General features: G+C 44.0%; 1 protein-coding gene across 2 annotated transcripts in view; it reads left to right on the top strand.

The window, feature by feature from the left end:
* CYFIP1 (cytoplasmic FMR1 interacting protein 1) overlaps window positions 1-14820 on the top strand; it is a 68062-nt gene that overhangs the window by 49458 nt on the left and 3784 nt on the right. For both annotated transcript variants that reach the window (XM_077343393.1, XM_077343392.1), the window contains exons 24-27: window positions 1832-1975; window positions 6644-6734; window positions 11630-11760; window positions 13645-13717. In XM_077343393.1, coding sequence (XP_077199508.1) covers window positions 1832-1975; window positions 6644-6734; window positions 11630-11760; window positions 13645-13717 — 439 coding nt within the window. The remainder of the gene's footprint in view (window positions 1-1831; window positions 1976-6643; window positions 6735-11629; window positions 11761-13644; window positions 13718-14820) is intronic.

Genomic DNA, 14820 nt, shown 5'->3' on the forward strand with positions numbered 1-14820 from the left:
TTCTAAAGTTGGTTGACAACCCTGTTGCAGTGAGATGAAACTGGAATCCAGAACTTAATGCTTTAATGCTTCAGAAGAAAAGTGGCACCATACTGCCTTGTTTGCCGTTTAGGAGTGTGGTGCAGTCATCGCTAAGGATTTATACTCCTGCTGGTGAACAGTAGAGTTAAAACTAGGGGTGTGCATTTGGATCACCGCTTTCTGAAAATATACTCAAGAAGTACTTTATCAGTATTTTGGGGGTGTATTTTGGCGTTGTTTGTTCATTTATTTGTTTGTTTGTTTATATCTCACCACTCCCATACAATGGCTCATGGCCGGTCACAAGGTCCTCATTAAAAATTCCATTAAAACCCCCATTAAGAGGACATACTGACACTATGTAAAATACACAGCAACAGGCTTCCAAAATGTATATGGGTTTTCTCGGGAAAACTGGGTGAAAAATCCTGGCTACATTTGTGGAATTATTGGTAGATTTAGAAACATTGGCGAGGCAGGAACAGATCATTCCCTCCTCCGAGTTGTTTGTCAGGCTTCTTCTGCCTTTCCTGAAAAGTTCAAAGAGACAGCCTGAGGATCATCGATGCTGCACGCAGGGGGGGGGGGCGCGGACTGTTTCCACCAGCTCAACCTGGGGCTGGCTTTTTATACAGGCCAGTTTGAACTGGGCCACAAGAGTACTCCCCCAGGTGCTGCTGTGACACAGGGAACAATGTGCTTGCCATGGCAAAGCAGATCCCAGGGCCTGCTTCTCCTGCAGCCCAGTTTGAACTGCCTTGCAGGCATTCCCATCCCATCCAGGGCCTGCGTGTGGTGGGCAGAGGCCTTCCTGAGGCACACAGATCCTGGGAGCAGCTTCTCCTGCAGCACATTTTAAACATTTTAGCCGTTATTTTTCTTCATGGGTCTATTGGACCCCAAATCGCAGATCCAAATACCATACCAGTATTGAGTTCCATGATTTTTCAGAAAATTTGAAATTTGTTTGGGTCCAGTCAACAGAAAATACCAGTTATTTAAAAAGAATGGCATATAGTTATCCCTAGAATGACCGTTTCCTTTGCTGTATTCCTTTTCACATTCCTTTTAGTGACGATGCTCATTTCCATTGTACAGAAGGTGAGCTGCGACTGACACCAGTGTGTCAATTGAATGATGTTTAGTATTCAGTGTACTGAATGTATGTAATAAATAATCCATCACTACTCATTAATAGTCCGCTGCCACCTTGAATCTAGAGCTGTTTTTTAATGCTCCGCTTGTTACTACAAACAACTTTCCCTTCCTCCTCCGGTAACAAACATCCTTTGAGGTGGGTGGAACTGAGAGAGCTCTAAGAGAACTGCTCTGTGAGAACAGCTCTATGAAAGCTGTGACTAGCCCAAGCTCACTCAGCTGGCTGCATGTGGAAGAGGAGTGGGGAATCAAGCCTAGCTCTCTACACTGTGATAGTTTTATGGAGTTGTCTTTTCCATGTTTCAGAAGACCAAATGTCTTCCCGAAGAGTAACTTGCAACACATTTAGTATCAGTAAATTGCCAGTTATGCCTCAGGTGTGATAAAACTAGCTTTCTTCTGTTCTTTGCAGGCTGGTGTGCGTTTGTGTGTTGTACAATTGCATTTTAAAAGCATATTGGCATCCATTTTGCACTTGTAATTCTGCTTTTTTGTGGCAGTTAAACAATATAAAATACATTTTGCATGAAAACGTTGTAGGCTAGAAAAAGTCACCTTGAAAGAACGTTTTGAAAGAACATTATGAACTTCGAATTGTAGGAAGAAACACCTGCTGATCCGATATGTTGGATTTGTTTTTCTATCCCTTTAGGCTTTGAATCTGGCATACTCCAGCATTTATAGCAATTACCGGAACTTTGTGGGTCCCCCTCACTTCAAAGTCATCTGCAGACTTCTAGGATATCAGGGCATTGCTGTAGTAATGGAAGAACTACTGAAAGTTGTCAAGAGTCTGGTATGTTGACTCATGCTTTACTTCTGAAATTATAGTTAGAGGGAATATGTTCTCCTAATTGAACTGTACAGGTACTTGAAATACAATTTTAGTTTCTGCATAGCAAATTAGTTTGAGTTGAGCTATGAATCTTAAAACATGGTAGGTTCCTGATTCTTGCAAGCATTATTATCCCCTTTTAAAGTAAGTATGTGTGTGTTGCTTGAACGAAATAAATTCTTGCTGTAACACAGGAACAGGAATGGGAGAAATGTGACTCTGATATGAGTAAACATAAGGATGCCACTAAATAAAACTCCTTGGCTTACGTGATCCGCCGATGGCCAACCACACAGCCTTTATTTGCACAGCAGGAAAGCATGGCATGAGTGGAGCAGTTGTCATGGAAGCGAACTTTCCTGCCTGCTGTGCCTCTTGCAACCATGGCTCAAAGGTAGTGAAGGTCTGCAGTAGAAGGGGGAATGAGCAAAACCCCACACACGCCTTTTGTTCTGGCAGAAACATCTTCTGCTCTCAGAAAACATAGCTAGGACTGCCCTCTAAATTCTCACATCCAGGGCTACTTTTCCCCCACTGGTCACTAGATTATCTGCATCTTCTAAGCCTTGCATTGAAGCTAAAATATGTGGGGGTGGGGGGGAGACACCTTAATTTTTTCATAAGGTGGGTATCTCAGAGTATTCCTACATGCATTTGTTTATGTACTTCATTTATATTCCTACCTTTCTCCCCAGCAGAAAATCAAAGCAGCTGACATTGTTCTTCATTTCTCCACTTTTGCTTCGCAGAAAAACTGTGATGCAGTTAGGCAGAGGTGGTGCAACTGGCTCAAGGTCACCTAATGAGCTTCTGTGGCCAAATGGGGATTTGAATCTGGGTCTCCTAATACAACAATCTGTAACCACTAAAGTAGGCTGATGTGTGGACAAGATATAGCTGGTGATATGCAGAGGGAAATGCAGATCCCGCTGTGTATTGACTACATATTTTTTTTCAACAGGGACATGCAGGAAACTTGGCATGTCAGGGAACCCTTGATGCTTTGAATAGTGTTTAAAGATACATTATAGAGAGGAATTCCCCCCTCCACCTCCAGTAATAGAATAAAGTCATACTTCACACAGGAAAGGGACTATCGTGAAAGAAAAATACAAATCACAACTTAGACCTAAGAGCAAGAACAATAGTCTAAGCCAGGGGTAGTAAAACTGCAGCTCTCCAGATGTCCCTCCAAACTGGGGGCTGCAGTTTGACTATCCCTGGAAGCATTCTTTGATTTCGAGACCATTTAGCCTTTGGCCTTGGAAACAAAGGAAAATACTAGTGCATAATTAATAAATCCTAAGAGTATACTTATTTGGTATATTTTTGTTCCTTCCCTATTGCATTTATTTATTTGTTCATTTGTTTGTTTATTACATAAATTTATTTTATTTATTAAATAAATAATAACAGCATAAAACATTGATAAAACAGCATAAGACATCATACTAATAATATCCCAAGAGTTACAAAATTGATGGTTGTTAAAACATATAGCTCCTCCCCAACGTCTCAGTGCCTTGGCATCAGTATGGTATGCAGTCAATATTACTTGTGATGTAACCCAGGGGGATTAGATCGGTCAATGGTTCTGGAGACAGTCTAGCACCCAGTCCTAGACCTGTGGGGGGGGGAGCGTTGACACGATCTTACCACTTGGGAACCTCCATTCGACCTCAACCAAATGCCTAGTGGAAGAGCACTGTCTTACAGGCCCTGGGGAAACCAGACAGCTCCATCAGGGCCCGCAGCTGTTCTGGGAGCTCATTCCACCAGGTAGGGGCCATGACTGAAAAAGTTCTGGCCCTGGTCGAGACCAGACATACTTTCTGGAGCCTCAGGACAACCAGCAGATTCATACCTGCAGAGTGAAGCGCCCTGCAAAAGATAAGTGGCCCTGCAGGTAGGTGGGACCCAAGCCACGTATAGCCTTAAAGGTCAAGACCAGTACCTTGAACTTGATCCAGAAGTAAACCGGCAACCAGTGTAGCTGTCGTTAGCAACGGCTGGACATGGGTCCTCCAAGATGTCCTCGTGAGGACCCGTGCAGCTGTGCTCTGTACCAGTTGCAGTTTCTGGGTCAAAGACAAGGGTAGGCCCACATAGAGTGAGTTACAGAAGTCTAACTTGGAAGTGACCATTGCATGGATCACTGTGGCCAGGTGTTTTGAGGAAAGTTGGGCTCTAGTAGCCACGCCTTAAAAAGTGTATTAAACTGGATATAAAGTGTTCAAATTAATAATAGATTAATAATATGCAACCTGATCTATGCATGCTTACTCAGAAGTAAGTCTCATGATATTCAGTGTATCTAGTTGATGGTAAAGGTGTATGGTATTGCAGCCTTAATTGACAGTACTAAGGGTTACTTCATGAAGCACTTTTGCACACAGATGTTTCTGCATCCAAGAAATATACCATATGTGCTTTCATGTGAAAATCTGGCGCTATATATAAATGTGGATGCTTAGCCTGAGCGGTTGAAAGTTCATGTGAAGGAGCTTTAAGATGGTGTGAATAGATACACCAACCAGCTTATGTGGCTGGTGAATCACAGGCTGACTTCTGTTATCTCTAGTAATAGAACTCTAACTGGTGGGCCCCAGTCTTAGCTAGGGTCTTCACCCAGATAAATGAATCAGGCATTTTCCCCAATGGCTGGAAGATGAGCATAGTGGTTCCTATCCACAAAAAAGGCAACAAGACCGACCCACAAAACTACCGCCCCATTAGTTTACTAAATATCGCATCTAAACTCTACGGAAAATTCCTCTTACATAAACTAGAGGACTGGGCTGCTGACAACCATATCTTACACCCACACCAAGCAGGATTTAGAAGAGGCCATTCTACCACTGACCACTGTCAAACCCTCCATTACTTAGTCTACTCCAGTATAGAAGGCCCTACGAGAGCCTTATACGCAGCTTTCATTGATTTAGCCACAGCTTTTGACTCCATTGATAGGGACAGACTCTGGTCAAAGCTGAGGGAAACTAACATCGATAAACGCCTACTGTTTCTGATGCATGAACTGCACTCAGGCACCCACACAAAAATTAGGGTAGGTGCTTCAGGCTCTCTAACTAATGAAATTGCAGTAAGGAAAGGGGTAAAGCAAGGGTGTGTACTAGCCCCTCTGCTTTTCAATATTTATATCAACGATATAGTTCAAAGACTATCGGGCCCAGAATTTGTACCCCCTTCTGTCGGTCAGCAAAAGGTCTCTATCCTGCTATATGCAGATGACATGGTCCTGGTTTCCCTTACAAGAGTTGGTCTGAAAAAGCTACTTAACAACTTGGGTACTTATTGTAAGGAAGAGTCCCTTTCCATTAACTACACAAAAACAAAAGTTATGGTTTTCAGGAAAAGACCTAAAAAATTTATCTGGAGTATAAACAATATTCCTATAGAACAGTGTAGTACATTTAAATATCTTGGAATCACTTACAGTGAGACCCTAAACTGGAATGCCCACCTTGCAACTATAAAGGCCTCTGGTCTAAAAATCATTGGAGCCATTCTGAGATTTTATTATACCAGGGGAGGGTTTCTAGTTGACCCAGCTCTAAAGCTCTTTGCAGCCAAGGTCATTCCTCACCTACTATATGGCATTGACATCTGGGGCTGGAAAGAACAAACAATCAATAGCTTGGAGCCCATTCAGAACTTTTTCTTCAGACGTATCCTGGCTCTTCCAAAAGGGTCCCCTGCAGCCCTGATGAGGGCAGAGCTTGGTTTTCCCTCACTCAAAGCCCGTGCCCACTTAGCTATTCTGAAATCTTGGAAGAAAGACATCTCAACCAAATTAGATTCTTTAAGCCATCAAAGTTTTAAGCTCTTATTGAGCAAGGACAGGACTCGGTCTGATTTTTTTAGCTCCATTCTTTCACGCTATACCATACCAGATGACTTACTGCATACATCAGCCAATATTTCTGATTTACGTGATTGGGTGTTCAAAGCTGACTCTCTGATCGACCACTCTTCAATACAGCTATCACAAGCAGCCCCATGGTATAAAACAATTAAAAAAGACCATTCCAGAGCATCATATTTAGTAAATATAACGACACGTAATCTTAGAATGGCCCTAACATCTTTGCGGTTTGAAATGATGCCATCAGCCATGCTCTCTGGGCGATATCTCCGAATACCCACAGCCCAACGCCTGTGCATATGTGGAAATCCATCTGTGGAGGACCTGCCCCACTATGTCTTGGCTTGTCCCCTGTACTCCGAACCCAGGGGCAAATTCCTTGCCAAGCTATTACCAAACTCTCACCCTATTTCTGATTTTAACAAAGTCACCTATCTGTTATCAGATGTCGACCCCTATATCTCTTATAGGGTGGCACTTTTTGCTCTGGCTGCCAGGAAGATTCGAGCTAATGCATTTTTACAGGAGCCTCCACCTTGATACACCATTTTATCTCTTTTATTGTAACTTAGTAGTCCATGTTTACATTTTTAGGTACACAATATTGGAGAAATATTGTTTTATTTATTTATATTTGTGCCATATTGTTTTAATTGTGTTTTGTAATGGCCTTTGGCTACATACAATAAATGTTTATCGTATCGTAGTAATAGAACTCATCATGCAATTGTCTCTTCTCCCAGCTGCAAGGCACAATTCTCCAGTATGTGAAGACCTTAATGGAAGTGATGCCAAAAATTTGTAGGTTGCCCAGACATGAGTATGGTTCCCCAGGTAAGTTTCTTTTAATGGATGTTACAGCATTAAACATTTTTTGTTTCTAGGATTTAGTGTACTACTTTATAAACAGCTTATTTTTGCAAATACCACTGTAAGTAATTTTGTTTTTACATTGCTGTTGTAGTACATTGGGACTTTTCATTTTCATATTTCCTCCAAGCCTGTTTTATGGGCATGCTGTAAATTAAGGTGTACAAAGTACAGAATTGTCCAGGCAGCGCTGCAGTAAATTAGACCTATGTAGGCCAAAGATTAGACTACCAAACTGAAAGAAGCACATCCTTCCACCTCTCTCTCTTTCACATAGATCAGTCTTTTGTAGTCTTCCTACACTTTCTGCGGCTTGCAGTTCCTCGGCCCCCTGTATGCTCCCAAATGCCTGCTTGTGGGATCATAGCTGTTTCTGTCTCCTGCGATGGTATGAGGACTTTCGTTCCCCTGTTTCTTCTTGAGTCCTCAGCTCATCTTTTTATTTTCCTTTCACCCCCTTAGATCTGTGTTTCATGTGCCCACCCTTCTCCACCTCCCTTGTCGGCTGACTTTACACACAAGGAGCCACCTGTAAAGATTGTTTATAAACATTTCTTATTGCTTGTCTTCAGAAGAAGTGGGGAAAGCCCAGTCCTGTATAGACATTTGTTAGTCGGGCACTTGATTCTCCAGAGCAGGGGTAGTCAACCTGTGGTCCTCCAGATGTCCATGGACCACAATTCCCATGAGCCCCTGCCAACGTTTGCTGGCAGGGACTCATGGGAATTGTAGTCCATGGACACCTGGAGGACCACAGGTTGACTACCCCTGCTCCAGAGCACTTAGTTAACTGGCATTACTCAGATGGCAAGTTCCTCTCCCCCACTATACCTGTGCGGAATAGGGGCATGGGTGTGTCCCACCCAACCTCTCTCTGGCTGAAAAATGTGATGCTTCCAACCATCGTTGGCCTTTTGACAGCACACACTGCCAGCCAACAAGTGCCTCCTTCTCCCTCAGCCTGCCTCTCACTGTCTAGGCTGGCCCTGCCGGAGGGTTCCTATGCCGCTTGAGTGACCTCTCTGTGGAGTTGGGGGAGAGGACAGGTGGGGTGCTTTCCCACAGTGTTCCCAAGGGCATGGTGTTTGGCTGCTGTAGATTCCTCTGGGAGGAGGGCAGGGCAGAGCAATAAGCTTGAGTGTCTGGCAAATTTGATTAACTGGGAAACTGCAAGTGCTGGATAACAAAGCTTTTTCTATACTGCAGTAGCCCAAAATCATGCTGGATACGAAGTTATTGTCTTTGGCTTCTGGGATTATGATGATAATTGTGTAGTAAATTTATTCTATTGAATAGCTGTGTAGGTTGGTTGCTTAGCTTTTTAGCACAAATGACCCCGGCAGAGGAGCTGCTTTCTGTGCCACTTCATAAGAATAATTTCTGATGAGCGCTTGTTGTTTGACTGTGACTTAGGCTTGTTCTTTACCCTGAGCACAACCTCCGCAATTCTTGTTAACACAAATGAATCACAGTGCTTGTTCCCAGCACTCAAATATCTTTTATTCTTCTCCCCTTCCCTCCCAGTATTACTCAACCTCATCAGACCTCATTTTCACTTAAATTAGGTTGCTTTTTGCATCATACCAAGTTCTTGACTCTTGTTACCAAGGCTGAACTTGGGTCAAAGACGCAGTAAATGGTAGTTCCCATGGTTCTCTTGTGGAGCTGATGAATTGCCTCATTAGCCTTTGTTAAAAATGTGAGGTGATCACCTGTCGGCCCACTCAAAAAACACGAGGGGACATTTTTAGGCAAAGTCACATTTCTTTTTGTAAAAATAATGGGGGGAAATTAAATGGAAGTGAGCGCCTTTTTTATAAAGAAATCATCACCATTTTTGTGTAGAGGCAAGTATCCACACGCTACTTTTGCCTTTTTAATCCCAACTTTCTCTTAACCTATTTAAATCTGTTTCAGAATATAGAGATGCTAAACATAATCCTTAACACAATTTTGCTCCCTTATATTTGGGAAAGAGCCTCTTGTGGCGCAGGGTAGTAAGGCAGCAGAAATGCTGTCTGAAGCTGTCTGCCCATGAGGCTGGGAGTTCAATCCCAGCAGCCGGCTCAAGGTCGACTCAGCCTTCCATCCTTCCAAGGTGGGTAAAATGAGTATCCAGCTTGCTGGGGGGTAAACAGTAATGACTGGGGAAGGCACTGGCAAACCACCCCGTATTGAGTCTGCCATGAAAACGCTAGAGGGCGTCACCCCAAGGGTCAGGCATGACCCGGTGCTTGCACAGGGGATACCTTTACCTTTACCTTTATATTTGGGAAACAGCTTCCTGGGAGGAGACTGTCCGGGGCCCTGTCCGTCCAGGTCCACTCTGATTGGCCCTCCCCCTCCAGCCCCCACCCTCCCTCCTTGCCTGCTAGAAGCCTTGTGGCTGCGGCCTCCATTGTCACCCACGAGGAGAGAGTCAGCGACAGGCCTTTGCAGCCTGCAGGTACACTCCTGCTGGGGGGGAGTTTGCAGCTTCCCTGCTGGCCGCAAAGCCGGGTAGCTGCCGGCTGGGGGGGGGGCCTTTCCACTCCCTTTAGCCCACTTTGCGGGCCAAAGGGAGCCACACCCTCCTGTCTGCTGCCCCTTTCAAAGCCCATTTTTAAAATGGGTTTTAATACTAGTTTTAATATAATTCTACTTTTATTTGTCATTCCGGATGGTCTAAATAGTCACCTTTGAGGTCCTGATGATCATAGTCCGGCTTCTGTAGTTCAGCCACTTTCTATGATACCTTTTTATCTATCTGTTAATTCCCTTAGATTCTGACTCTAACATTAGGGCAGATTTAGCTTGACTGTTTTAATACAGAGGAAAGTGAAAATTCCTTATGTTGCTAGCCCACCTACATCAGATGCTTAAGCCGTCTAAAAATATGATTTCAATTTGGTTGAAAAATCCTTATGTAATTGGATTCACTGGATTGACTCAAGTTTCTCATTCTTAATATCACTCACATCCCACGTGGCTTTAGTCCATTCATGCCCCATGATCCACAGCACATGGCCTCCCTGTGTGGTTAAGAGAGATCCACACCCCCTTCCACCCAGGAAGACAATTCTGAATGTAAGATGACATCTGCCTCCCCCAATAATTATATACTAATCATTATTAGACGTAACTGTAACGCGTGTGAATTAGGACCACCCTCCCTCGAGGGCATTGTTGGGAGAAACCTAGTCTTGTATTTGAATGAAGTATTTTCAGTAGCAGAAAAGCTGATTTGATCCACTTGCAATGTCTTCAAAACGAGAAAACAATCCTGTGCCGCACCTGCATTGTGGCAGCTGACTTCTGTGTAATTACAGCAGGGCTAGAGCATTCCCTATGATACGAGTGGGGAATGGAATCTAGGTCTCCCAGATTTAGTCCGGTGCTTTAACCAGTACCACGCTGTGTCCTTCACCCAGGCTGCTCTCTGCTCCCTCCCTCCTTCACACGGCAGCCTGAGAGGTAAAGAAGGAAACCTGTTGTTAGGTCAGAGTTGGAGGTGTCACTGGGCCTCTGCTGTGTTTGGCAGAGGACTGTGACCAGTGAGACTTGTGCAACCATCCACAGCCGCCCAAATCAAATGCTTGAGTGCAGGAAGTCTTATTGTGGCACCCAGCCTTATGCGAGGGGAATGGGGGAGCAAATTTGGAATGCTTGTGTCAGTGTGTGGTTGTCCCTTTGGCCAAGCCTCCAAAGATTGAGTGTCTGTTCAGGTTCCGAAATTGGAGAGCTCAGTCACAGAGTATGGACTTGTCTCCCTTCCTGGGGTGTTAGCACAAAGTGCTCGCTCTATAGTCCTAAGTGTCCTCTGTGCTTTTCCCTCCACCAAAGTGCCTCACTGCTTGCTCTAAGTCTGTTCAGCAAGGAGCTCCCTAACTATTGAGTTCAGAGGAGAGCGACAAGAATGATCCTAGGCCTGGGGACCTAGCCCTGTGAGGAAAGGCTTTGGAAATATTCAGCCTGAAGAGGAGGAGGTTGAGAGGGGACATGATTGCTGTCTTTAAGTATTTGAAAGGTTGTCACTTTAGAGGGCAGGGTGTGGTTTCTGTTGTCAACAGAGGATAGGATCTGCAGAAATGGGCTTAAACTATGTGTACAACAATATTGGCTAGATATTGGAGGGGAAATTTCACAGAGAAGTTCAGCAGTGGAATCGACTGCGTGAGGAGGTGGCGAACTCCCCTTTACAGGCAGTTCAAGCAGTGGCTGTCCAGATACTTATCCTGGATGCTTTAGGCTGATCCTGCATTGAGCAGGGGGTTGGACTCTGATTCTGTGAGTTCTAAGATCTCCTGACTGATGTTTTTGTAAGGTGTGTGTGTGTGTGAGTGGGTGCTTGGCTGTCCTAGGGAAGGGACTCCAAGCTTAATTGGTGATTTTGTTGTAGCAGGGGGACAACTTTGTATTCAGTTCTGTTGGTCCCTAAGGGCCATGCCATTTTTTTTTTTTGTTGCTAACTTTCCACTTCTGGCAGTGGGCATTTCCAGGCTGAGAGGGTTCAGGGAGCCAACTGCCTTTGGCCATGACCCCAAAACTGCTCATAGGTACAGGGACCTCAGTTATGCCAACAGGTGGTCAGTGTGGTCTGGGACTTGCACCATTGTAAACTGGCCCTTATGCAGGCTTATCTCAGACATACACCAACGCAAAATCAACTTCCTAAGTGCCTTTGCCCCCACCCACCCAGGATTGCGCTGTAAATTATGTGAAGTTAATGCAAATCTGCTTACTGGATATGATATGATTTGGGTTGCGTATTTCAGATCCATTCCTGTGTATTATTTACATTGCTTCTTCACCCATGGAAATGTAAGACTTTGGTTATTATTCAGCTTTCCACAATCTATCTCATTCTCTAAATTTCTCAGGGATTCTGGAATTCTTTCATCATCAGTTGAAGGATATCGTTGAGTATGCAGAACTGAAAACTGTGTGTTTCCAAAATTTGCGGGAAGTGGGAAATGCTATTCTCTTCTGCCTCCTCATTGAGCAGAGTCTGGTAGGTGATGATTTGAATTAATTCAGGTGGGTAGCCATGTTGTAGCAGGAAAAAAATCGAGTCCAAAGGAACCTTTAAGATTTGAGTGCCTTTGGAATCAGATTTTGACTTGAATTAATGTACTCCTTGCAGATCTTGAACATTTTGAGGCAGTCCAGATTCAAGTATAGATATGAGGTCTGAACTCTACAGGTGCATTTAATGGTTTCTTAGAAAATAATGTTTTCAAGAATAGTGTCTGGGTACCTTGTGTTCTAGCCATTTGTCATTACAGGACTTCAGACTCAAAATAAGAGATACTTGGGCTTTTATTTCTTTGGAGAAAATGTACATGTTTCCAGTGCCCTCTGGTGTCTGTTTAAGGAAAGGACCTTTTTTGCTTTTCATAAGGAATCAGCAAAGTTCTTAAAGATCCTTTGCTAATGCTGTATTTTCTGATGTCCTAAACAGAATGTGATTTGATTTAGCATATTTATTTTGACTAAGGCATGTACTTCTCTCACTTTGTTTAAATTTAGGGGGAGGGGGGAGAAGGTGCTAAAAACAGTTGCTACACCCAAATAACTGGCTACCATGGATATCACTAGGATAACCTCATTGTTGTAGAAAGATGTTCAGTCCAACTTCAAAGATATTGGGTGGAAGTCCTCATCGTATTATTGGGGTCAGCAGGCCCCAAATTCTTTTAAATTCATAATTTAATATACCAGTGTTTCAAAAATAATGTGTCAGTCATATGACTTCCTTGATGAAATTAGAGTTTGTATTTAAAAAAAAAAACACCATGCACTTGGCCTTGGCCAGTTATCTCCTTGTAGGGAGGAGATGTAGAGGTGGTGCGGAGCTAAATATTTTCAGCAGCTGCCATTGATATGTCTGTGCTGTGAGAATCTGTGCACTCTTTATGAGCAAAGGTTTTTAAAACAAAATGGCAGAAGCAGATTTCCTTCCCTCTTTCCCTCTTTCCTTCCCCTAGCAGCCTCTGAAATCTCTGGTGAAGGTAAATGGGGGCTTCTGATCAGTGTATCATGTGGGATGAAGAACTGCAGTAAGGAAGGGGGTATTGGGCCAGATCTGCTCCTCCCTCGAGGATGCAACGATGGGCATCTCTGTTTTAGGGCTGGCATGGGCTCCTGGTGTGAGGGAATGTTGGGAACGATATACTTCTGCAAACTGTTCTCACCTGTAGAAGTTGGGATCTGACCCAGAGCAGCAAGAACTGATGTGTGTGTGTACACAGATTGCAGATAGTCATTAGAAATGCTTAGTATCAATCCTGTCTGTCAAATAGGCATTTCTTATTTGGCTGTCTAGGCAAATCATGTTGACACTAGCTTAGAGGTGAAGAAAACCTCTACCAAGAACCCACAGATGTTCCTCTGCTGAGCACGGGCCCTGGAAACTGCCTGGCTCAGATTTAAGGTCTGATCCTTTTCTTTTGCCAGAACATATTTTGCACTTGGAACATACAAATTACTGTCTGAATTACCTGTTCTGAAGTCTGTTTTAAAGGTTATTTTCCTTGACTTGCTTCCCTTGTGGAGCTGTCCTTGAGGCGACAATGAATTATTATGGGGATAATGCTGATAAAAATAAAAGCATGACTCATTGCTTGGGTCATGTCTGCCACTTGAACAGTTAGTCAGTTGCATTAGGCATTTCAATAAATATGGTCATGGTTGTAATAATTTTGCCTGTACAACCAGCCACCTAATTAGAGGGGGTGACGAAACGCTCTCGGTCTGTCAGTCCAGCACAGCCTCGTGCTACCAAACTGATGTTTAAACGAGAGGCTGGGACAATCTGACACGTGCTTAATGCCGTATCACTGTTTCTGGGCTCATATGCTGCTGTGTGAAGTACATCTTGTCCTCTTTGTTGCAGTCGCTAGAGGAAGTGTGCGATCTGTTGCATGCAGCTCCATTCCAGAACATTTTACCAAGAGTTCATGTCAAAGGTATGGGCTCATCATTTTACTGCTCTAATGCCTGTGCTGTCGCCCACCAGCCAGTGAGCACCCTGGATCTGCTCTTTGCCCGGCACTGTGGAAATGGAACCTGGCAATACGGTCGGTGGCTGGGATATGCTGCCTTTGGTTTGGGAGCTTGTGCAACATGTGACTCCGTCATGCCCCTTGCAGCCTGGGGAAGTGGAGGGTCCACAATGAAACCACTGCAGCTAGTTAGCCTGCTGTCAGCACTGTGCTGGGAATGCTTGGCACCTCTGTGAGAAGAGCCCTCAGTGTGACTCCTGATGGTTTTTGTTTCCCTCACTGGTTGATTCACTGCCCTTCTGTTGCCTCTCCTTGCCAGAAGCAAATTGTTACATTTTCTTGCATCTGCTGTGAAAAATCAAGTTTATTTCCTTCATTTATTTTTAGATTTCTATGCCACCCTTCCCCTAGGCTTAGGGAAGCTCGCAACATTTAAACACAAACAAAAGTTAAAGCATTAAAACATTAAAAACCAGTTTTTAATAACCTACCCTTTTCCCTCAGTGGGAACCTGAACGCGCTTAGATTGTCCTTCTTGGTGTAATGGTTAAGAGCGGTGGACTCTAATCTGGAGAACCGGTTTTGTTTCTCCACTCCTCCACTTGAAGCCAGCTGGGTGACCTTGAATCGGTCACAGTTCTCTCAGAGCTCTCTCAGCCTCACCTACCTAACAGGGTTCCTGCTGCTGTGGGGAGAGGAACTTATGCTAAAGTGGGGTACAAAACCAACTCTTCTTTGCTTCGTTTTGTCTTTGCAACAGCCCTGCAAGGTACATTAGGCTGAGTGTGTGAGATTAGCCTATGGTCATCCAGCAAGGTTCTATGTCGGAATAGATATTCGAACCTGGATCTCCCAGATCCTAGTCTGACACTAATCACTACCTCACACTGAGCCCGCCCTCCCCACCCACGGAAGAACATGCCTGCACTGAAATATTAATAACAAAGGAACTGAGTAGGATCGCTGCCTGTAGAGTTCACCCACTTGCCACAGAACAGTGTCTTGTCACAAATCGTCAATCAACCAAAATGCCTCTCCCCCCCCTATAAGTTTTGCTATTCACTTTT

This window comes from Paroedura picta, chromosome 6 (genome assembly GCF_049243985.1).
Source record: "Paroedura picta isolate Pp20150507F chromosome 6, Ppicta_v3.0, whole genome shotgun sequence".
Lineage (NCBI taxonomy): Eukaryota > Metazoa > Chordata > Lepidosauria > Squamata > Gekkonidae > Paroedura > Paroedura picta.